General features: G+C 40.9%; 1 protein-coding gene across 7 annotated transcripts in view; it reads left to right on the top strand.

Moving 5' to 3' along the window:
- GRM5 (glutamate metabotropic receptor 5) overlaps positions 1-25,025 on the top strand; it is a 307,489-nt gene that overhangs the window by 127,086 nt on the left and 155,378 nt on the right. For all 7 annotated transcript variants that reach the window (XM_075417220.1, XM_075417224.1, XM_075417219.1 and 4 more), the window contains one exon: positions 12,453-12,702. In XM_075417220.1, coding sequence (XP_075273335.1) covers positions 12,453-12,702 — 250 coding nt within the window. The remainder of the gene's footprint in view (positions 1-12,452; positions 12,703-25,025) is intronic.

Here is a 25,025-nt window from a genome sequence, read left to right as displayed (position 1 = left end):
ATCAATCAATTAGATACTATAGGGAAAAATATTTAATAAAACAATAAATAAGATGTCAGGAATTTGAGTTCAAAATTTCCCAAGCTCTCTGTCTGATATCCAAATACAGCAATAACATGCAATTCAGAAAAATCTTTGTGTTAAGAAAGCACAAGAGAACAAGGCAAACACAGATCATGACATCTTTAATTACTACTGTTCACTTGGTTTCCAAATCTGAATCTTATCCTGAAAAAAGATGCTTATTTTCTCTTGAGACATGAGTAGAAGATAACTTTTTTTATGTCATAGCCTAGTATTTTCAATATCCACCCAGGACATACTGAAAATTTACATCTTGTTCTCTCCTCAGCCTGAGTGTGTTCAAACTCATATTCTTCAGTTTCCAGAGAAGTGCCACAATCATCAGCGTATAATCTATTTGTCCTTGGAAAGACAGTGGAAAAAACATAATACAAAAGAAAAGAGAGCACAATCTATCCATCCTATAAAATAAACTTTCTGGTCAGGAAACAATTGAGGCTATGTGACTCATTTGACGTAAAGACATTTTATATGTGCTTGAACACTTGGATGTGAAGACTTGATAAATATTGACAATTTCATATCTAGGCAGCTGTTGCTTAAAGGTTTTACGCTTGCGTTTTGTTCAATTACTTAAATTCTGCCTGTCATACTCTACTTTACGCTAGAATAAGTAAAGAATAATCCAGGAATTACAGAAGTTTCTAGAGATTAGATAATGATATATTCTCAAATCATCTGGTTCATCTACCGTGCTGAATTGACTGAAACAGTATTGAAACCTTTAATGGTTCTCCTGGAGTAATTTGGCAGATGTATAATGCTTCAGCAAACTGAATTGAGGTAGCACTACCTATCTTGAAGAAGAAAGTGAGGAAAGAGATCAGGCAACCTAATTTCACTTCTACAACACACAAAAAATTGTTCTCAAGAAATGGACAATTTCTTACCGGTGTTATAAAGCAAGGACAATGTGTATTCTACAAAACTAAATCATACCAAACTGACTTTAGAACTTTATTCAGGCTTTATTTCTCACTTGTTAGCTTTCCAACAGGAGAGATAAGCTCAATGGCCTTCTCAAAGATCTGCCCTGAATCCATTTTTAACTGACATTTCCAAGACTGGTTTGAATTATGATAAACAGAGTATGGTTATTAAACCTGTAAACAGTACCATGATGGATGAAGCTACTCCTAGAATGGAATAATCTGCTGCTTAAATACTGGGTGAGGAATGACTGACTGAGAAGCAGTTCTACAGAAAACAAGACCTAGAAGAGTAAAATGGATCACAAGTTAAACTTGAGTCAACAGTGTCATTCCGTTGTTAAAAAAAAGTACATATCATACTGAAAGTATACAAAGGGTTAATAGATTTTAGAGATATGAAATGGTCTTTCAATTCTACCCTGATGAGGCAAGATACAAGATAGAAAAGTAACGTACCTTCACAAAAACTGCACATCATCCTGCTCTACCACATGAACTAATTGGAGATCAACAACTAGATACCCTGAAGTATGAAAAGAATTGTAGAGAACGGGACCATCAGATTATAACTGGACTTGTTTACTCTATAAAGAAAAAGAAAATTAAGTGGAGACATAGTGGTTGTCTTCAAAACAGTTAAGGACTTCTGAAAACATCACATCTGAGAAGCTATTGTATTTGATAGGACAAGATATAATAGGCTTAAACTACAAGAGAGCATAGAAGAATAGGTTAAGAACTAGCGAAGAAGAACTTACGAAAAACCTAGTTTGGCTTGGACAGTTTGTCCAAGGTAGCCTTGAAATCTCAACCATTTCAAAGAGCTTCTAAACCAAAAATTAATCTATAATTATTTAATAACTAATGATTCTATTGTCCTAGGGCAGCTTAGTCCAAAATTCAGAAGGTCATATTCTTGCCTTCAACCCTGGTGTATTACTGTCTTTTCTTTCTTCAGTTTCTGCATCCAAAAGCTGAGGATGGTAGTGTCCTACTAGGTAATACCCTCGAAAGGTACAATTTGAAAACCACCTGTACCCCTAATATATTCAAATGTATTTTTCAAATATTCTTCTAAGATGCAATCTTTGTTACCCACCAAGAGAAAACATATCCATAAAATGACACTATCATCTCCAAGAATGTAGTTAGTCACACAGTATAGGCCTTCTCATCCTACACAGTATACTTTAAGAATGATTAATATCCTCCAAAAAACTTCATATTGTCCCCTTTAAAATCTTTCGACAAGCCCTCCTGGGAAATGCAGTCATAGATCTACCTTCCAGTTATTATTCTAAATATTCATGGTTTCTTGATAGACCTCGCTGCTCCTAGAGTTCAGATCGAGAGTCATGAACCCCATTCTTGTCCCAAATGTACATGCTGAGTATGAATGTGCACAATCAGGTAAAGTGAAATTAAGGTGGTCTTTTCAGAGTAGCCTTACCATCATCTAAAATTACTGTGGACAGTATTAGGTGTTATTATTTAAAAAGACGTTAGACATACAGAGTCTTGTTGTTATAATAAACACGTTATAGCTAAGCAAATGTGTTTTTATGAGGCAAAATTATCAGGTTTCTTTAAGTCTGTTCACAAGTGTGGTCCTCATTACTGTAGTTATCTGAGTTTCTCTTAATCTGTAATACATTTATTTTCATGACACTACTGCTAGGAAAACATATACCTCCATTTCACATATGAGGAGATAGGGGAGAAAAAGAGGTACTTAACAGAAAACTCAAAAGATTAATTGAAGGCCTTCAGAGACTATTTAATCCCTTAATTCCACTTCTTTTTGCTGGGTGACTTCCGGTAGTGCTCATCTACTGCAGCAGCAGAATAGGACATCGAGTGTGTTTTAGAAAAGACCAGTTACAGAACACAGCAGAGTTAAGAATTAATATTACATGAAGGTATGTTCCAGGTTGTGAACATATAGAAGTGTGATGTTGTTCACTTACAGAAGAGACCAACTCTTTTGAGAAATATAATAATCAATGCCCTAAGCCAGAACTGGGACTGGGTCCAAATAGCAGTGAAGAAGCCCCAGGCAGGTGCATTCCTTGGGAATTCACTACGCCTACAATGAAGGATACAAGATCATAGACTGAAGTGTTCCCACTTCAGAGCCCTCTCCTTTCTGACACAGTATTTGTCTGCTGGAAGGAACAGCCTCCAGTCCAATACTGTCAGTCTCAGGTGTCCTCATTTCTACCTAAAAACCAAATGAAAAATGAAAAGCATAACCCTAAATGAAAACGAAAGAAAAGTTAGAGTATCCCCAGAGTCCAACAGGAACTGTGCTTTTATTAATGATTTCATTTTGAAATGAAATAATGAAATTATATAGGAAATATCCAAGGGAAATGTCTTAAAGGCAGGTAGGTAGAAAGATCTATTTCATAAAAAAAATTGTACAGAAAATTTTTAATCTCTCCAGTCTGTAAACAAGGAGAGCAGGCAGAGATGGCAGCATGTTTCTACAAAAGCTGTCAAGCTTAAAATTCTTTAGCAGACATTAGAATCATGGAGGACTTCAAACATTGCTCAGTGGACAAGGCCACAAAGCAGCAGACATGCCAGTTAGTTGGACAGATCAAAAGAATTCTACAGAAAAGGCTGTTTGCAGCCTGTTCCCTGTTCTCACATAACAGCAATGCTTAAATGAGTCTTTCTTTCAAAGTTATGAAGTGATAATTTAAAAATAAACAGAAGTGAGGTGCATTAAACTGTGAAACTAGGTTATTATTTTCTTAAGAGGAATGAATTAAGTATTTCAAAATATCCAAGATAAGATGAGAAAGAGAAGAGAAACTTTGCCATCAGAGTGATACTTTAAGCTCTCTCAGATGAGGAGATAATGAACTGACATATTTAATTTAATTAAGTACCATTATATCTTGTGTATATTGTATATTACCTCACTAAAATAATTTAAACGTTATTTATTTAAACAAGCACCTAATGGATAGAGCTGGTCGAAAAAACTTTGAATAAAAATTTCTAGTCAGAAAACACCCAGTAGCTGAATCTTAAATACCTCACAGAAAAGAGCTTAATTAATTTCTTAATTAAACATGTTCAATTTGTTTTTAAATGTCAAAATATTTCAGTTAATTATTTTTGAAATAAAAATAAACTAGTTTCCTGGTTCAGAATACATATTTTGGTTTTATTTTACAATGTAGAAGGTGATATAAGGCTTATATGAAGTAATAAAATGGTCAATATCTAAATTAAATATTATAAGATCATTTCAACAAATTATTTCATTCAGGTTGAATTTAATGTTAAGACATTTAGAAGTGGAATTTTTTGGTTGACTGATATTTTTGAGATTATGAAAAGGTTTTTTGTCCTCAAGTATACATAACTGAAAATCTCAAAACAGTTAATATAACAGGAAAGTGAGTTCATAGCCGGTATGATGTCATGGTAATTAATGCTTCTTTATATTGACACTTCTTGAATTCTACTCTCTTCATCTATCAAGCCATCAGGGATATAGGCAATCCTTTTGGGTCTCAATTTTATGAACACTTAACAATAGATAAATGCTGTTCAAAGGGCTTACAGTTTGAATAGAAAAGATGAACATCCAAGGAACTAGATATACGAGTTTTCTATGATCATATATATAGCTAAGGACAGAGTCCTAGCTGCAGTCATCAGTGTTTTACATCCGTCGTAAGGCCTGAGCTGTTAGATCATGCACTCTGAATCACTTTGAGTTTGTCTGTGCAGGTAGAGCAATTTTAAGGATGGCGTAGGTAGCTTTCTTAAATTAATCACTGAGGGAATTTTTGCTCCATGTTGTTCCTTTGAATTTTTCTAGTTCTCTGATACCTCTCCAAACCCAGCCATCATTGCCTGGCTGCTATGCTTGAGTAGTCACCTCTTTGGAGAAACTTCCCTTTATATGATTGTTTCGTTCTGCGTGAGAAGCAACAGATAAATTTGCTTGACAACGCCTGCCAAAGAGCATAACCTCACAGCAAAACAACTCTTGTGTGAGAACTAATTGCATACAACAGGCCACATTTTCATCAAGAAGTCTTCCATCCTGGCTGCGTACTGTGCTGTGCCATAGTTCTGCAGCAGCCCTATGAAGAAGCTTGGTAACGGCTGTTTTGATGTGCGGCCTCATGTGAGGCATGGTGCTGGAGATACAGCATACTGCCATGCCAAGCAAAACCTAGCAGGACTTGTTCTGGGTTGGTGTCCTTTCACCAGAGCAGCGTTTGGCTACTTGTATTCTGAATGTTTGAGGTTAGTTTACAAGAAAGAGTAGTATCCTTGTAAATGCATATGTGTACATATGTGTGTACATATATTTTTCCATGAAATTCAGACTTTAAGATTGAATATCTTATGAGGAAAGAGCTCTTAGGCGTTGAAGTTGCTATCTAGCACTCAAGATAATTGAAGTGGAACAGCCCAGTCTCTGAGTGATTGTTAAGGAAAAGATCTGCTGGAGATATTAAAGCAGAATATGTTTTGAGCAACTATTCTCTTTGAAGGTATTTTTAATGGGTTGCTTTCCAAATGACCTTTTTATTTTATTTTTTCCTGGTTTTATACATATGCACTTAATGTAGAAACTAAAATCCCATTTTAAAATCATCTAAATAAAATACTTTGATCAATCGAAAACAGGTTATAATGTTTTTCCTTTTTTAGCACACATAGACAACTCCAGAATTTCAGGCACATGTGATTTGATTTCATTTGGTTTGCATCCTTTAGAAACAAATAATGCTCTATTGTCCCATTCTATTTGCAGATATAACTGTACCAGGAAGCCTGTGATTTTGATCATGTTATCTGAGTAGCATGTGATTGCTGTAGCTGTTCAAGAGATTTTATGTTATATCTTTCTGCTTGGTAGTGATGAAACATTAAAAGGCTCATACAGTCACAGCAGCTAAATGTGGACAATATCTAGTGGGTACCAGTACTAGTAGGTACTATGGGTGTTTTGCCATGGTTAATTTGAAGTGCAACATTCAAAGAGACGTCTAACGTTTCCATTTGGGAAACTATTCTACGCCCCCATATTCTTGACTTTCAGGAAGATCATTCTGGTAATGAACCAGCGTGTTGACTTTCATAAATACCTTCCATTACTCCCACACGCATTTTCAAAATTATACCTACTTAGATTTTTTTAGATATTTCTGGCAAAGTTCATCTTATTGATACCAGTGAAAAGTAGCAAAAAACGAAGATGTGTGTTCCCTGTATTGCTTGCAAAACATCTACTGAGAATTATAACCTGTCTTGGCTTATTTCTGTGTCTCAGATAAAGCATAGAATATTATTCTGTGTTTTGCTCTTCCTTGCCTATAAAAATGATTGAAGCACCTCTGCCTAAATAAATATGCTTTGTGATAGGTAGGATTATTACCAGCTAAATGAATGACATAATGCATTTCGTTCATTTCACTTGAGCCTCCTCTTCTTTTACTTTGTGGATTTTCACTGTGTCCTGCCCAAATCAGTTTTACACGCTAAATCTCTCCTACAGGTTGATTCTCTTCTAACTCTGTTGTAAACTAAACAATTGCCTGATAACAATTTGTATGTGCAGCTAATGATAAAAAAGCTCTCGTATTTAAAAAGAAACATGAGACACCTCAAAAATCCTTGGGCAGGAGAAAATGTAGTTCATTATTCCATTTGGCTTCAGGGAATTTTTGTGTTGTATTGATAATCTGTAGTGTGACAGAGCAGAAGTCAGTGCATTTTGTTTATTATTTTAAGATTAGAAACCTTGCTGTTTTGCCATGCAAAGCAGATAAGTTCTTAATAGTTTATGTCCAGATAGTTTAATTGCCTCAGTTTCTGGGCAGAAGAAGCAGCAAGAGCAGCCTGCAGTTTGCCTGACCCTTTTCTATCAGATTGAAGCATTATTATGTACTGTACTATATTAAGCTTCATCTGGAAAAAAGCACAATCTGTTCTTTTTGAGCTTCTTAATAGTTTCTAGTGCTGATTCATGGGAAATGGAACTAACAGATTCTTATAGTTAAGCTGTAGGTGGGAATGCATATGCTTGAGTTTTGAACAAAATTCCAAATCTGATGCAGGGATACATCCTTTGCATGATGATGTAATCAATCTCTTTTAAAACATGCAGAGACATATGGGAGTAGCTTTTGAACTGGGCTTAGGGCCAAGCTTTCAGGTAGACAACATGCAGGATTCAGGCTGACATTTTAAAAGAACCCAGCTGCCAGCTGTTGCCGTAAGTATAGGACATATTTACCAAAGCCATCAACAGTTAGCAGTTCTGATTACGCCACTGACAGACAAACTTTCAAGAGGCGGTGAACATCCAGTAAAAAATTGTGATGCCTCCTCCAGCAGAATCAGTCACAATACAGAGATGACAGTTTCCAAATGCTGAAATGGAGATGGAGTTTGGTGGAGGAGGAGGACCGAAATATAAATTGAACATACTTCAGCTTCAGTTTCTGTCATTTGCTAACTCTTTTCTGCTGAACTGGAACTAGCTAAGCAAAAGTAAATAATTCCCTCCCTTCTGTTTAACTTTTCCCTTGGATCTTTCTTCAAATTTAGAAGTGGAAACAAAATAGCTACATGGATAAGTTGCCAGGATGTAGGCAGCTTCCGTCACAGGGGACTCACAGAAGACGTTGCCTTGGTTCCAGCATAGGGTTTCTGAATTAATTTTCACTTGGAAGTGAAACTACAAACTGTTCAAAGTCCGGCTGCATAAATCCTCACCTTGTCCATCTGTGTGTGCAAGTCCAGAAGTTCCTGCATGCTTCTCCTTGTGTCATAGACCTGGCTGAAGAGTGGGAACTGCCCTGTCAGTGGAAACTTGCTCTTTCTGTGGCAGTTTTAGTAAGTACTACTACTTCTTCTACCACTGTTCAAGAACCAAATGTCCATGAGGAGCCCAGTTCCACATAGAAAGCATGGAGACAGCCTTCCACTGTGAACCTCACATGCCATCCTCGAAGAAAGAGTGTGACTTCCCCTGTTTCCCACTCCCACTCCATCAGTGCTACGTGTATAGCTTCATGCACATAGAGGTTTTCCACAGAGAGAAAGATAGCTCAGAGGAAATTCATCCTAATGTGTGGTGCAAAGCCGTTTAGCAGTTTAGGTTTTCCTTCCCCTCTACTCTGCCCTAGTGAGGCCCCATCTGGAGTACTGCGTCCAGTTCTGGACTCCCCACTTCAAGAAAGATGAGGAGCTACTGGAGAGAGTCCAGTGGAGGGATACGAAGATGATGAGGGGACTGGAGCATCTGTCCTTCAAGGAAAGCATGAGGGAGCTGGATTTGTTTAGCCTGAAGAAGAGAAGGCTGAGAGGGGATCTTATAAATGGTTATAAATATCTGAAGGGTGGGTGTCAGGAGGATGGGGTCAGACTCTTTTCAGTAGTGTCCAGCAACAGGACAAGGGGCAACGGGCACAAACTGAAGCATAGGAAGTTCCATCTGAACATGAGTGTTTCGGTTTCGGCTGCCGCCGGCAACAAAAGCGCCACGCGGCCGCCCCTCCCCCCGCCGGCGTGCGGAGGAGAATGAAAAGAAAAAGGCAGAAACTGGTGGGTCGGGATAAGGGCAGTTTAACAGAACAGCAAACAGAGGGAAAACAGGAACAACAACGATACAAATAAGGAGAAAACACAACAACGAACCGTACAGACAGCCGCTCTCCCGAAACAGGACCGACGCTGCCTTCCCCCGAGCCGTGAGTGCCTTCCCGCCGCGCCGCCCCCCCCCCCCCCGGAACCCCGCGTGACGTCACATGGTATGGAATACCAGGCTCTGTTTGGCCAGGTGGGGTCAGCCCCCACCCCCCGGCTGTGCCCCTTCCTGGAGTCCGGTGAAAATTAGCCCTGTTCTGGCCAAACCCAGGACAATGAGGAAGAACTTCTTCACTCTGAGGGTGATGGAACACTGGAACGGGTTGGCCAGAGGGGTTGTGGAGTCTCCTTCTCTGGAGATATTCAAGACCCGCCTGGACAAGGTCCTGTGCAGCCTGCTATAGGTGACCCTGCTTTGGAAGGGGGGTTGGACTAGATGACCCACAGAAGTCCCTTCCAAGCCCTACCATTCTGTGGTTCTGTGAAAAGACTTTATTTTTCCATCAAGGAGTGTTCATTATCCCCACAGTATAGATCAAATTAAATATACGTACCTCGTCAAACCTCTTGCACGACAAGGGAATTCACTTTGAATAATTAAGTAAGTAGAGTTTAATCAGCAATGATCATGACAAGAGCTCCACTGGTATATTTGTATGAGTGTCTTGAAGCGAAGCTGCTTTCTGTTCTCATCCAATCTCCCTTGAGCTCATGCCATACAGCTACAGTTTTCCCAGTTGGAGAACTCAGTCACTCTCAGATTTGGATTTCCAGGATGTTTTTCTTCCAAATGTTAAGAACGTAACACTTTTTTAAGTGGCTTTGGTAGTTTAACATGTTTCCTCTCATTTTGGATGATGCATTGCTTTCTGTATGGTTTCACAAAGTCTCCCTGTCTTGATACATGATGGGACCATGGCATTTGTGCCAGAGCAACCTTTATTTGACTGGAAAAGAGTTAATGCACTTCGTGTTCCCTGCAAGACCTGCTATTTTTCAGTACTGTAATTAAACCTATTCTCAGTTTTCTAGCAAGCCTCAGGGTAACAGTTTGTACGCTTCTAACACTTTCAAACAAAGAGTGCAGTATTTGGAACAGTGAAGGGATCTAGTTCTGTAAGTCAATTAGACCTGGCCGGGAATTTTCCATTGGCAGTTTTTTGACAGAAAATGAAGCCTTCAGAATTTCAGTCTTATTGAGATATGCTGTGGAACAGCTTTTTCTCAAACATCTGTCTTCTGTGGAAAAGTTTGATATAGTCTCTTTTTCCTTTTTATTTGCTGTTAGGAAAAATTAAACAGAACATTTAATGTTGATTGAGATTGACCTAAATGAGAACAGTTTTAAACAAAGTAGTGTATTTCCTGTCAAACAGCTCAATTTTATTTTAGATGGCCTCAGGGCTCAGTGGGAGTTAAATGTGACTGATCCCCATTTTTCCTTCAGACTGAATTCTGAGCCTACAATACATCTTTCATGAGGCACCATGTTTCCAGCCTCTAGCTGAGCTGCTTCTGTGTCTCACGGGAATCATTTGATGCTCATGTATTGCAGGAAACACGGTTTGCCCTAAGAACGTAACACATGGGGAAGCACTGGGTGCCTGATTTAAAACTCCCAGGAAGCATTGCAACCACTGAGTTTAAAAATCCTATAACAATTTGTCCAGGCACAATTTGCGTAGTAATGGGTTTTCCATCAGGCCTAATCACAGCAGGGATGAAAATGAAAGTCATATTAGCTAAGGAGATCTGCACTCAGGTTGCCATTCTGGTTAGGTAACATTTGGAAGTTTCAAGGTCTCAATGATTCATTCCTGATGTGAAATGAAGATAACAGTATCTCCTCTCTTCTTCTCTTTTATTCCTTTGGTTATTTGGATGGTAAGCTCTTCAAACTGAAGACTGTTTTTCACGTTCATGTACAGTACTGAGCGTACAGTGTAGCTAACCTCTAGCACCACAGCAACAGGGGCAACTCACCAGGTGGGCAAGCTGAATGCTTGATGGCTCCAATGTCCAAGGTCACAAAAACAGATGACAGTCTGAATCGAATTGTCCAGTTTTCACTGCTTTACATGCATTTTCACTGTCAGTGCTCGTATATACTTGTAACTATGCTGGTAAAAGAAAGTATTTTCCTTACAGTTTCTTCCATTTTCAAACTAACAAAAATAAGTGAACCATCGGTAGCTCCTTGCAACAGTATTACTTTCGCACTCTCATTCTTATTAATTCACTGACTGTATTTCTGTGGAATATTACAGAGAGGGTAAGGCAATACTTTGGTGAAAGATCATCTGCCTCAAAGCCTGCCTTATTTAAATGAGACATGAAACAGATTTAGACAGCCAGATGGAGGAGCACAGGGAACCAGAAAGACAGTCCTGGTCAGGATGATTGTCAGTGGTGTCAGTACACCCACTGTTTAAGCATTGTGACTTTTATGTAGGCCTGGCAATGAAGAAATATTCTGTGGTGAGACAGAATAAAGAACAATAAATGTATCTCTCTGTTTAAATGTATTACCAGTTTGTCCCATAGAGGAAGAATAGACTGAAAGAAATTATGAAGTCTTTCCTGTTGGGTTGGTAGACATTTCACTGAAAAAAAACCCCAAAACACAGAAGCATTCTTAGTTCATCTGTGATCTTGTGATCTCTGCAATACTAATGCTTAATTTTGCCACTCATTCTCCAGAAGTTCTTTCTTCAACAGAGTAAATTACACATTTCACTATAATTAAAATATTATGATTTTTCACATTGTATTATGAACAAAGTCATGTTGTTATGAGTCATTGTTTTGTTTTTCTTATATTTATAATATTACACCTAAAAATTTGTTCTGAACATATATTTTTAAATATTCTGAAGTATACCCCAGAGCACTTGACCACATTCTGCCAATTTAAGAAAATGGGAAGAGATTGCAATTTAGACCTGCACTGTTGTATACATTGTGGACCAGATCCTCATAGGTGTTGAGGTAACTAACAGCTTTTGGTTTCAGCAGAGATGCAGGCTCCTAAACATCAACAAGGTTTCTAGGAAAATTTGTTGATCTTGACTGGAAAAAATGGATTAATTAAAATGTTAATGACATTTTTTTAAGATTGGTACATTGATCTCTGTGCAGATGTGCCGAGTTTCAGCATCCATGCAGGGACAGGAAAGACTCTTACGCATTGATGCAATGCACAGTCGATTCACTTTATTGCTCCACTTGCGTGGTTATATACATTTTTCATATCTGTACATGCAATCACGCTTATTCGGATAGGCTACAGACATAAATCACACGCTGTTCACGCACCCCATATTCCCTTATGATTGGTAACTATGCACTAACGCTAATAGCAACAGACTGCCTCCACGTCCTTGAACACATCGTGTTTTTGCTAACCCACACCATGCGCACTATCAGAACTTTCTCAATGGCTGTTCTTAGCTGTCCTTTCCAGTGGCCTGTTCAGTTATGCTAGCTGTTTTGCTTAAGCTGCCTAGTCATGCTAACTCTCAAGTTACATCAAACCCAACATCTCCCCCTTTTTCTTTCAATAAAAAGCTAAGATATCTTATCATTGCTTTAAAAACATTTGCTCAATTGGTGTTCATTGGATCACAAAAATTTTCTTTACAGTTGCCTCTAGTGCCTTTTGTGTTATGTGTATTATACATGGAACCAATATAATCACTGCTTACTCTACACAGATGGTATATATTCTTTAAAATATTTTCTGTTTCCAAAGGAAGAAAACCTTCTGCAAATTTTAATATGTGCCTATTTATTTCTGTTTGTATTTAGGAAACTATGGTGAAAGTGGAATGGAAGCTTTCAAAGACATGGCAGCCAAGGAAGGGATCTGCATTGCGCATTCCTACAAGATCTATAGCAATGCTGGTGAACAGAGCTTTGACAAGCTGCTGCGAAAGCTTCGGAGCCACCTGCCCAAGGCCAGAGTGGTTGCCTGCTTCTGTGAAGGCATGACTGTCAGAGGGCTCTTAATGGCTATGAGGCGCCTAGGACTCGCTGGAGAATTTTTACTGCTGGGCAGGTGAGTAATACCATGCAACTATATCCAGCCTCTTTCCTGAGCAAGGCAAAAAACCAAGACAGTCCAGTCAAGCATACCTAAAACGCTTACTCATAGTCTCTCCTACACATGTGCATATGTAAAAGATTGAAAGAAATGTCAGCCATGTCGTAGCGGTACATACTCTACAAAGACTTGCATCATTCTCATGACACGCCAGGTAAACACAAGTCTACTTGGCCAGTCTTAGTAGCACTGTATAAAGAAAGGCTGGGACACGAACTTTGGTTTTGTAGCATCCATTTTGTTCACTGCAGTTTAAAATTCATCACTTGCATACGCAGCATGAAGCTGTGCCTCACTTTAGTAACACTGTGTTAAGAATTGCTGGTGTGGCCTCTGGGTGGATGTGAAATAGATTTTCCCAAAGCAAAGTTTGTTAACCATTATGTTTTCTTCCTGAGCCAATGTGCTGACCTATACCTACTGTCCTAAAGGCAATGTGTAGGTAACCCTTCCTCTCACATGGAGTTCGGTGATATCAGTACTTACTTCCCTAACCACCAAAGGGCGTAAGGAAAACTTACTCAGATGTGTTCACCACGCAGGAAGAGACCCTGGGCTAGTAACCTGAGAAGTAAAAGCTAGTGACAGAAACCTAATGGGTTCTTTGTATTTGCAACATATTCACAGAATCACAGAATCACAGAATAGTAGGGGTTGGAAGGGACCTCTGTGGGTCATCTAGTCCAACCCCCCTGCCGAAGCAGGGTCACCTACAGTAGGCTGCACAGGATCTTGTCCAGGCGGGTCTTGAATATCTCCAGAGAAGGAGACTCCACAACCTCCCTGGGCAGCCTGTTCCAGTGCTCTGTCACCCTCAGAGGGAAGAAGTTCCTCCTCATGTTCAGACGGAACTTCCTGTGCCTCAGTTTGTGCCCATTGCCCCTTGTCCTGTCACTGGGCACCACTGAAAAGAGCTTGGCCCCATCCTCCTGACACCCACCCTTCAGATATTTGAAAGTATATATTAGGTCCCCTCGCAGCCTTCTCTTCTTCAGGCTGAACAAGCCCAGTTCCCTCAACCTCTCCTCGTAGGGGAGATGCTCCAGTCCCCTCACCATCCTTGTAGCCCTCCGCTGGACTCTCTCCAGTAGCTCTTCATCCTTCTTGAACTGGGGAGCCCAGAACTGGACAGAGTACTCTAGATGAGGCCTCACCAGGGCAGTGTAGAGGGGAAGAAGAACCTCCCTTGTCCTGCTGGCCACACTCTTCTTGATGCACCCCAGGATCCCATTGGCTTTCTTGGCAGCCAGGGCACACTGCTGGCTCATGGTTAACCTGTCGTCCACCAGGACACCCAGGTCCCTCTCCGCAGAGCTGCTCTCCAGCAGGTCCACCCCAAGCCTGTACTGGTGCATGAGGTTGTTCCTCCCCAGGTGCAGGACCCTGCACTTGCCCTTGTTGAACCTCATCAGGTTCCTCTCTGCCCAGCTTTCCAGCCTATCCAGGTCACGCTGAATGGCAGCACAGCCTTCCGATGTATCTACCACACCTCCCAGTTTGGTGTCATCAGCAAACTTGCTGAGGGTACATTCTAACTCTTCATCCAGGTCGTTGATGAAGAAGTTAAACAAGACTGGGCCCAGTACTGACCCCTGAGGGACACCACTTGTCACCAGCCTCCAACTAGACTCAGCGCCACTCATGACAACCCTCTGAGTTCTGCCATTCAGCCAGTTCTCTATCCACTTCACCGACCACTCATCCAGCCCACTCTTCCTCAGCTTCCCCAGGAGGATATCATGGGAGACTGTGTCGAAAGCCTTGCTGAAGTCAAGGTAGACAACATCCACGTCTCTCCCTTCGTCTACCCAGCCAGTCATGTCATCGTAGAAAGCTATCAGATTGGTCAGGCATGATTTCCCCTTGGTGAATCCATGCTGACTACTCCTGATAACCTTCTTTTCTTCGACTTGCTTCATGATGGCCTCCAGGATAAGCTGCTCCATCACCTTTCCCGGGATGGAGGTGAGGCTGACCGGCCTGTAGTTCCCTGGGTCCTCCTTCTTGCCCTTTTTGAAGATTGGAGTGACATTGGCCTTTCTCCAGTCCTCGGGCACCTCTCCTGTCCTCCAGGACCTCTCAAAGATGATGGAGAGTGGCTCAGCAATGACATCCGCCAGCTCCCTCAGCACTCGTGGGTGCATTCCATCGGGGCCCATGGATTTGTGGACATCCAGATCGCTTAAGCGATCCCTCACACAGTCCTCCTTGACCAAGGGAAAGTCGTTCTCTTTGTAGGCTTCATCTCTTCCCTCCGGGGCCTGGGATTCCTGAGGGCCAGTCTTAGCACTGAAGACTGAAGCAAAGCAGGCATTCATTAGCTCTGCCTTCTCTGCATCCTCCGTCACCAGGACACCCTCCTCATTCAGCAGCGGCCCCACGTTGTCCCTAGCCTTCCTTTTGCTGCTGATGTAGTTGAAGAAGCCCTTCTTGTTGTTTTTGACATCCCTTGCCAGCTTCAATTCCAGGTGAGCCTTGGCCTTCCTCGTCGCATCCCTGCATGCTCTCACTACGTTTCTGTACTCTTCCCAAGTGGCCTGTCCCTCTTTCCACATTCTATGCACCTTTCTCTTCTGCCTGATCTCCGCTAGAACAAGTGGGCCCTAAATGAGGTGAGAAAAATGGTGAGATGGCCACAAAATCAGCATACCAGGAGTCAGCTAACGTGGCCTGCTGCCTTTCCACTGCATTGTTGGGGGATGACCTGATTCTGTCCCAAGAATTAACCCTACAGGAACACAAAAAAAAAAAAATGGAGTCAGTGAAACCAGCCATCCTGGTGAGACCCTCAGGGAAACATGTAAGGATTGCAACTCTGCCCAGCTGTCTTGGAAGCTGGGACACTGAGACTATCCCACTGATAGGACACCAGCCTCTATTCTAAGTCTGCCCTATTGCACACCGCTGCCCTTTCCCCTTGGGCACAGGCGAAAACAAACAGGCAGCAACAGGGACTCCTGCCTCTGCCCTTGATCTGTGATATCAGCCTACATTTTGGCAATTTCAGATGCAAATTTCTTAATTATTTCTGTGTGTTATGGCAACAGTGTCCACCCTTCCTTTCAAATACATTTTAGCTGTAGGCTCTTTGATGGATTATCTTAATACTTTTCTGGACTAACACCCGAAAGGACCACAGGCCTCAGGGCGAGATTCGCCTAAACATATTTAGAAGTCTATAATTTAGATACTTTCACGGTGACTAGTCATCATAGTGACCTCCATAGTTAACGGAGAAAAATAGGACCTTCCTAAGTCCTTGTTTGTAATGTGCATATAGCTCAGAGAAATCACATTCTAGAAAAAGGCTTGTACAAAGACTGTTAATGACTAGCTTAGGGGGAAAAGCCTCCTTGCTAGTTGTTTAGAGTGAAGCAGGGCAAATGTCACCTCCTCTGTCTCTAGTTGAATCTGGTGCCACATGACTTTTGCTTTCAACTTTTGCCCTTAATACAAGAAATTGCCAATTCTTTGCAGCAGCACCCAAATTTAGAAGCATGTAAGCATCATTTAAAAAAAATGTGTTGGACCTTCACTCCTCCAGACTCCAAACCATATTTAATTCTATAAGGGATTTATTTACTTACAACAGTGGGAAATTTAGCCCTCCAAAATGCTTTTATGAGTAAAGACTTCAGGAATTAGTGACTGTGAGTAAGAATGGAGCAATATAGCCTAGGTCTTAAAAAAAGTGAGATCTAGAGAGCAGTGGCTTTGCTTTTTTCAGTGAAAAATGCCTGTTTCTAGCTGTGGTGGGAGCTGCCATGTCTAATTATAAGAAAGTTGTTATTCAGTATATGACTTTCATTCAGTAAATTGGAAATGATAGCTTTTCTCAGAAGTCTAAACTGTAAACTCTTTGAAGGTAAAACAAAAATCCTTAATTCTACCAGATCAGTTTATGTCTGTGCATGCATGTTGCAGCACTACACAATTTATTTGTGAAAAATGTAGCATGAACTGGAAGCGTTTACAAAGAAAAAAAAAGAGAAGTGTAGAGAATGTTTTTCTATCCTTTCTACTTATTAACAGAAATTCCAGGGTAACGGATGAGAAGCGGCTACATAGACATAGGTTAACCTGTCCCCAGCCAGTAGCTGCTGGGATAGGTGTAAACTAATTACCATTACGCAGCCAGAGCATTTCTGCAGCTGCATCAGACAGCTGAGGACAGCTGGAGTGATGTATTCTCTCTACATATGGCTCTGCACTAGGGAGATCCCAAGGATGTAGGAGCCTCTCACTTCCTTTCAATAGATTTGGTTCAGATTTGCTAGCAAAACCAACTATAAGTCAGAAATAAAACAAACAGGTTTTTTTACTGACGACTTTTGTTTTTGCTTTGAATCACCCTTAGTCAGGAAAGCAGACTAGTTTATGTCTCTGCAGCACAGCAAGACTCGTGTGGAGTGTGCGATGTTGTGGAGTGTTTATTTGTGTTCCACAAAAAAGTTCATTCTCACAAAAATGTTCTCCTTCCACTATGGGACAAGCTCTAGGCTTCTCACCAGAGGGGAGAGAAAAAAGCAACAGGAATAATGGTAACCTGCAGGAAGGCTTCTTGACGTAGCTAGTATGCAAGACAATAAAGTCTTTGCCCATTGATGGCCTGAGTTCGCTGTGTCCTTTCTCAGTTGCAGCTGTTTGGCTCTGTTGGCTATGAATATTTAAATGCTGGTCCACAACTAGGCTGATTGGTTCTGTGGAGAACAGCCTAAGGCACTGACCTGGAATAGATGTGACACCAGGACTAATCCACATCTTACAAGCAGATAATGTTGGGGACTTTTTTGTGTATCATTCATATATGTGAAGAAGGCATTTAGCAGGATTTTGTAAACAACAGATGGTTCCTAGCACTCAAAGAGGAAAGAGCTACATCTGAAATAAAAGAAGGCTCATGCCACTGATTTCTCTTGTGAAGCTACGTAGACAAATGGACTGGGATAAGTTTTATACTTTCATTCATGTTCTGAACATGGAGTTGCTCTGGGCTGCCCATTCAACTGGGAAGGTTACAAAAGGACGCTCCAAGTGTAGGGAAAATTCCTGTCACTGAAATGAAATGGGCTCACAGGGAAGACTTCATCCACTAACAGACAGTTACTTGGTACCTCACAAGTGCATTTTGCTTCCCTCTTGTTCTGTGAAGTGGAGAATTATTGTAGTTTATTTCTAAATGCACAGAAAGAACTGTATTCTGAAAGACACACCGCTCTTTTGTGGGAAAACACAAAAAAAGAACATTTCCGGTTTCTTGTTAGCTTTTCTTGTTTCATTTCTGATTTGAGTTTACCTCTAATATTCTCAGTCTGAAGTCTTGAAAAAAAAATGAGATTTTTTGCAGGATAAGGATTTCATATAGCACCTGTCTTATGCTCAGATAAACAGAAAATGGAGTGGCCAAGGAGATCATGTATCAAATAAATCACCCTGTAGAGCCTCAAGGCGAGGAGAAAAGGTATCCTTCGATAAACACTCCACTCTTGACTTTCTATGCAGTTCCTGAAATTGCATTGCCTGCCTGTGAAGAGATGAAAGATGGCAAGTCATTAGTGATTGTAGGATTCCAGAGCTTTTTGATTCATGGAAAACATTTCAAATGCTCAGCAAATACTTACCTCATACACCCTGAGAAACTGAACATAACCTCAAGTGAAAAGGTGAGTGTGTTGACTTTCAAGTGTGAAAAAAATATTATTTTAATCTAACTGCTATTCATCTTAATTGAGGTATGGACACTAGGCTTCATCTGTTTCTCCTTATTGCCTCTGTTATCCACAGGTCATATGCCAGGAGACATCCTTACAGATAACATTCATTAGAGAATAAATAACACTTTCACTTAGCAGAATAACTTTGGAACATATTCCAGAGAGAAATATAGAGTATTGTGTAGATAAAAACAGCTTGGTTGAAGGTGATTTTCAGCTGTTCCTCATTTTATGTAACAGTCGGCATCCTCTCCGCTACTGATGTCTGATGTTTGAACAAAACCAAAAAGAGCAACGGTTGCTGAGGAAAACTAAAGCAAGATATGATCTGAGGGACACGAGATCTTTTCAATAATTTAAAAAGAGATCTTTTTGTGAAACTTGTAAAAGTGTCTGTTGGACAAAGAAAGATCTCACTGCAGAGGATGTAAAAATTTCCCTCCTGAAAGTACGCTGTATGGTCTCAGTTAACATGTCTTCTTCAGTGTTTATGCAAGCCCAACTGGCAGAAGAGTTCCTGTAAAACAAATGAGGATATGAAATTCTGCAGACCTGAAATATGCTCTAAATTAATTTTTGGTTATTTTTGCTACTTCAGGGAAAAATTGATCAGCCAGAATTCTTCTGTCTAGATCAGTTCTAACTGGATAACCTTTGACAAAAATGTGGCAGTTAAATGTGATATCAGTGTGTGGTTCTCTTCTCCAGGAACAAAATAAGCAGGTGAAAAAATACTTTCAATCATGCAGCCCCAGCCTGTATGAGGAGCCTGCTTCCTTTTGATTCAATCCACGGTAGATAGGAGCCTACTACAGCTTCACCTGAATGCTGTTTCCCCTGAGGCAACTGTCTGCTGCCCATTCATTTGTTTATCTCGGAGTTCTTTTGTTCAGGCATCAACACCTAGCTTAAGGAAGCAGCTATCATATTATATCCAGTAATTAAATGCACGGTAATTAGCAGCATTAAGTCAGAATCTTCATTGCCACCCAAAAAGTCAAAGAACTTAAAAGTAAAACAAAGGTTTGCTTTTCTAGAGCTGTAAAAGAGATAAGGGAAGTGAAAAGCTGCCTTCCCTCCTATATCCAAACAGTGTCCTTAGAGGTAAAGCAGACTAGAGTGTAAAGAATAGCTTAGTGTTGAAAAAGAGCTTTGTGGTCTCCATTTACCTGGCAGCCCTGGAGCTCAGAGATCCCCAAGGTGAACAATAGCAGCCACCAGCTTTATCCTGCTGCAGATGGAAGCAGCAGAGTGGCTAGCCAAAGCCATTTGTGTAATATCTGAAAGGAACATAATTTTCTTTCCATGGTATGAACCATAAAAGATTAACATAAGTAACGACTCCACAATCTATGCTTCAGGATTTTAGGGAAGTGGGTGAGACAAACATCTACACTGAAAGCAAATCAATAAACTTGATATTCGTAATCTTCTTTTCTCTGTTGAAAAAAAAATTTTTTTTATATATCTATCTGTCTGACCTGTTTCTAATAAATATTGCATCTTGCAGTCCAATTTTCTCCCCCAGTTAGTGGGCAATAGGAGTAAGCTCTAAGCATGTTTGGAAGAATGTCTTCATTTTGCCCTTGCAGGAATGCTGTATCTTCCCTAGGGTGTGTGTAAGTGCAACATGGTGTTAAGCAAATATCAGAGAATTTCCTAGTGTGCATATTGGCAAGTGAGCACACCTATTTATGTCAATGCAATGCAATGCATATGTCTCTGAGAGAAAATTCAAGTCTTAGACACCTCAAAACATGGCACTGGAAAATAAACATGGCTGTATTATGCCAGATCACAGGTCCACGAAATCAATGTGCTGCTTCTGGAAGTGGCCAACAGCAAATGACTGGCAAAAAGTGACACCAGGCCAGGATGGAGCAAAGTTCTCCTGGAGCATTCTTAAATCTACGACTGATCTGCAGTTAAGGAACCTCCTAAATCAAAGTTGATTTAGAACTGTAGAAGATGGCACTGGCTGGGAACTCAGGACGTCATTCAAATCTTTCATTTTTGTACTGCAGGAACATCTCTGTCTCATTCCTGCTTTCATCTTTGGATGGATCTGCTTACAATCTTTCAAAGACAAAAATTCCACAGACTCCTCAGGCAACAGTTTCCTATGCTTAAGTACTCCTTATACTCTTTCTAATGTCTAACCTACTTTTAAAAAGTGATTTTTTAAGCCCATTACTTATTGTCGTATCTATGTGCGCAAAGGAAGCATTTAATTCCCTGCCTTTCTAAGACTGCTATTTATATATTTGAAGACTTATGCTCACCCTCAGTCTGCTCTGACAACTTTCAGTATGAAAGAACAACATGTTTAATACTTTGGAATAACATGAAATTTCTATTCTCCCAGTGGAAATGAGACATGGGGAAAAGCACAGAAAAAGAGGTGACAAAGAATCCTGAAGGATTGTGTAAGATTTATTTTAATTGCAAAAGGACAAATCAATAAGGTGACTAACACAGCTGAAAAACAAACAGAGAGGCAATCCCAAAGACAGCTCTACATTACCAACAGACCTGTACTTGCAATCCTGCGTGAAATCAAGTCAGTGGCACTCCTGAGAAATTGTGCCCATTTGTGGGTGTATCTCTGTTCTCCCACAAGAAATACACATTACTGATTTTACTTTAAAGCTCTGCTCTATCCAACAGCATATTGAAACGCAGAATGGGAGAAGTCTATGGATGGCTCACTGAAGATCGTTCTCTTCAAATACATCTTCTGAGAGTAATAAGCAATGCCCACAGAGAATTTTCTGAGGTGAGACTCTTTAGAGGATGAAAGAGACTCTTCCAAGTCTAAGAAAATAAACTAAAAATACTCCTGAAATAATTAAAACATTTTCTATTAAAGGTTGAGAAGAATGAGATGCTTTCTTCTCAAAAACAACAATTCAAGAGGGGACAAGAAATTAAGATGTTAAATTGCAGCAGTGTTGTTCCACCATTCTGTGTAGGCCACATGATAAAAGGTAACTATACAAAATATTAAAGCTAAGACTGAAAATGTGATCCAGTATATATTCCTAGAAAGATTTAAAGGTAGTTGGAACAGGATGAAAGCTACTATTATCCTTGAGATTTTCTGATCTTTAGAACAGCTATAGACTTCTGGTTAATGAAGTTAAGTGAGCCTCAAATGGTCTTCATTAGATGCTAGGCATATGTTTCTCCAAAAAAATCCCAAACCTATTTCTGCTCCTTTAAAATTAGCATTGTGACAAATAGAGATTTGCTAGAGGGTACTGATTAGCAGTTAATCACAGAATCACACAATAGTAGGGGTTGGAAGGGACCTCTGTGGGTCATCTAGTCCAACCCCCCTGCCGAAGAAGGGTCACCTACAGTAGGCTGCACAGGATCTTGTCCAGGCAGGTCTTGAATATCTCCAGAGAAGGAGACTCCACAACCTCCCTGGGCAGCCTGTTCCAGTGCTCCGTCACCCTCAGAGGGAAGAAGTTCCTCCTCATGTTCAGACGGAACTTCCTGTGCCTCAGTTTGTGCCCATTGCCCCTTGTCCTGTCACTGGGCACCACTGAAAAGAGCTTGGCCCCATCTCCTGACACCCACCCTTCAGATATTTGTAGGCATTTATAAGGTGCCCTCGCAGCCTTCTCTTCTTCAGGCTGAACAAGCCCAGTTCCCTCAACCTCTCCTCGTAGGGGAGATGCTCCAGTCCCCTCACCATCCTTGTAGCCCTCCGCTGGACTCTCTCCAGTAGCTCTTCATCCTTCTTGAACTGGGGAGCCCAGAACTGGACACAGTACTCTAGATGAGGCCTCACCAGGGCAGTGTAGAGGGGAAGGAGAACCTCCCTCGTCCTGCTGGCCACACTCTTCTTGATGCACCCCAGGATCCCATTGACTTTCTTGGCAGCCAGGGCACACTGCTGGCTCATGGTTAACCTGTCGTCCACCAGGACACCCAGGTCCCTCTCCACAGAGCTGCTCTCCAGCAGGTCCACCCCAAGCCTGTACTGGTGCATGAGGTTGTTCCTCCCCAGGTGCAGGACCCTGCACTTGCCCTTGTTGAACCTCATCAGGTTCCTCTCTGCCCAGCTTTCCAGCCTATCCAGGTCACGCTGAATGGCAGCACAGCCTTCTTGTGTATCTACCACACCTCCCAGTTTGGTGTCGTCAGCAAACTTGCTGAGGGTACATTCTAACTCTTCATCCAGGTCGTTGATGAAGAAGTTAAACAAGACTGGGCCCAGTACTGACCCCTGGGGGACACCACTTGTCACCAGCCTCCAACTAGACTCAGCGCCGCTGATGACAACCCTCTGAGTTCTGCCATTCAGCCAGTTCTCAATCCACTTCACCGACCACTCATCCAGCCCATACTTCCTCAGCTTCCCTAGGAGGACATCATGGGAGACTGTGTCGAAAGCCTTGCTGAAGTCAAGGTAGACAACATCCACAGCTCTCCCTTCGTCTACCCAGCCAGTCATGTCATCGTAGAAAGCTATCAGATTGGTCAGGCACGATTTCCCCTTGGTGAATCCATGCTGACTACTCCTGATAACCTTCTTTTCTTCCACTTGCTTCATGATGGCCTCCAGGATAAGCTGCTCCATCACCTTTCCCGGGATGGAGGTGAGGCTGACCGGCCTGTAGTTCCCTGGGTCCTCCTTCTTGCCCTTTTTGAAGACTGGAGTGACATTGGCCTTTCTCCAGTCCTCGGGCACCTCTCCTGTCCTCCAGGACCTCTCAAAGATGATGGAGAGTGGCTCAGCAATGACATCCGCCAGCTCCCTCAAGATCTGTTTCCTTTCTATTATCTTTCTCTGTAATATGTGAGTATGTTATTTTCCATTACTTCTTTATTTCTCTTTTTTTTTTTTTTGATTTATCTGCATCATCCTAGAGTCTACACCTAGGAACAGTGACTCACTGCACACACACAAAACACACATGCATATATGAATAGAGAGAAGGTATTTATGAGCAGGGAAGACCCAGGGATTTGTAGCTCCATGTTACTATGTCCTGATAAAGAGCATCTGTCCCAGATCATGTGGTCCAGGAACAGTCTCTTCTCTCAGCAAATCTGTAATCCCTTCTGTTCACATCTTACTTACAGACGTCCTTTGGGTGATAAACAGGAGGAAAATGTGTGGCAGTTAAAGGGAAAGACATACTGGACCACTAGGACAGTATTCATCCCGTTGTCCCAGCTTTGTGGCTGTTGTTACTCGTGCTCCATTTTTTGGTTAGAGAGGGAAAGTGGGAAAGTGCAGAAATGCAGAGAGATGCTTTCTCTAGCTCCACATTTGAGATGATTTAGGAGTACTTAAAACACCCTGAAGTTCTGAACATAAAAACACGATCCATGCAGCAGAGATTTATACCGAAGAGCCCATCTCACCAACACTGCTGAGTGATTATGGAAGAATCTTACTCGGAGTAATGAAAACTTCTGATTTTTAAACTTGTGGTGTAATTCATTTTTCCGTCACTCTATTAAAATGACAAAGTAGCACACACAGCAGCGCATTTCCCCCTCACTATGGCTGAATTGATAGTTTATAGTGAAGCCGTTGTGTCTCCAGAGGTTAAGGCTGAAGGCGACTGATAACGTGGATGAAATACTAAAACCCTCTAAACCTCATTCTGGTGGAATTCAGTTCACTACTGCCTTGAAAAGATATTATAAATCTTGGCAAGAAAATACTGCTTTCAGGAAGAGCAGATAAAAAAGCCACGTATTACTTCAAGGAATAAGGTCCAAGCTGAATTGTGGTGATCTTTTTCCTATTAATTAGAAACAGTGTAATAGCCAAATGGATTACATGAAGAGTATTTTAATTAGGAAGGCAAAGTTAATAAAATAAAATCTATATTTACTAAGGGGTCATATCCTTCAACCATTATTCATGTTGATCAGTAACAATGAAGGAAGTGGGGACTGGCTGAATCATAATGAGTAAGTCATCTCTATCCCGGGAAAATGCATAGTTATAAAACATGGAGAGTTAATACATTTTAACCAGTATGCTGTTAAACATCTTTTGTCTCTAAGTGCTGATATGCATAAATCAATGCTAAGCCTGGATGCTGACTGTTATTAACCATGATTGGCTGAGTTGATTTTTAACGTGATTCTACCAAACGCATACTAAAAGGAAAATTGTTCCTTCTATACTAGCAGTTAAAGTAAAGTAAGTTAAATATGTTTCCTTTTGAGTGGTTTTCCAAAATCTGCGTTTGTTCAAAGATTTCAGGTTTTGGCTAAATCAGTTCACTTTTCATAGTCATATGTGCATCATCTGGAGGTAATCTGAGTAACAGAAACTATGTGTTAACTAACCCAAACCAGATTTTACCTGAGCATCTCTGACATAATGAGAATTAAACTGCAATGTATTGTCAGCTCAGCCATATCTTGAGGAGGATGACTGTCACTAAATGCGGGGCTTGATGTTAGCTGTGCACTTAATAGAGATTTTGGGGAGGTTTAAGCAGAAGTGATATACTAAAATGTGTTGTATAGTTACATGCTCTGACCACAGACATTTATACAAACATCTAGAAACTCCTGCACAGCAGT

The sequence above is a fragment of the Opisthocomus hoazin genome, chromosome 1 (genome assembly GCF_030867145.1).
Source record: "Opisthocomus hoazin isolate bOpiHoa1 chromosome 1, bOpiHoa1.hap1, whole genome shotgun sequence".
Classification (NCBI taxonomy): domain Eukaryota; kingdom Metazoa; phylum Chordata; class Aves; order Opisthocomiformes; family Opisthocomidae; genus Opisthocomus; species Opisthocomus hoazin.
This window is presented reverse-complemented; position numbering and strand designations above follow the sequence as displayed.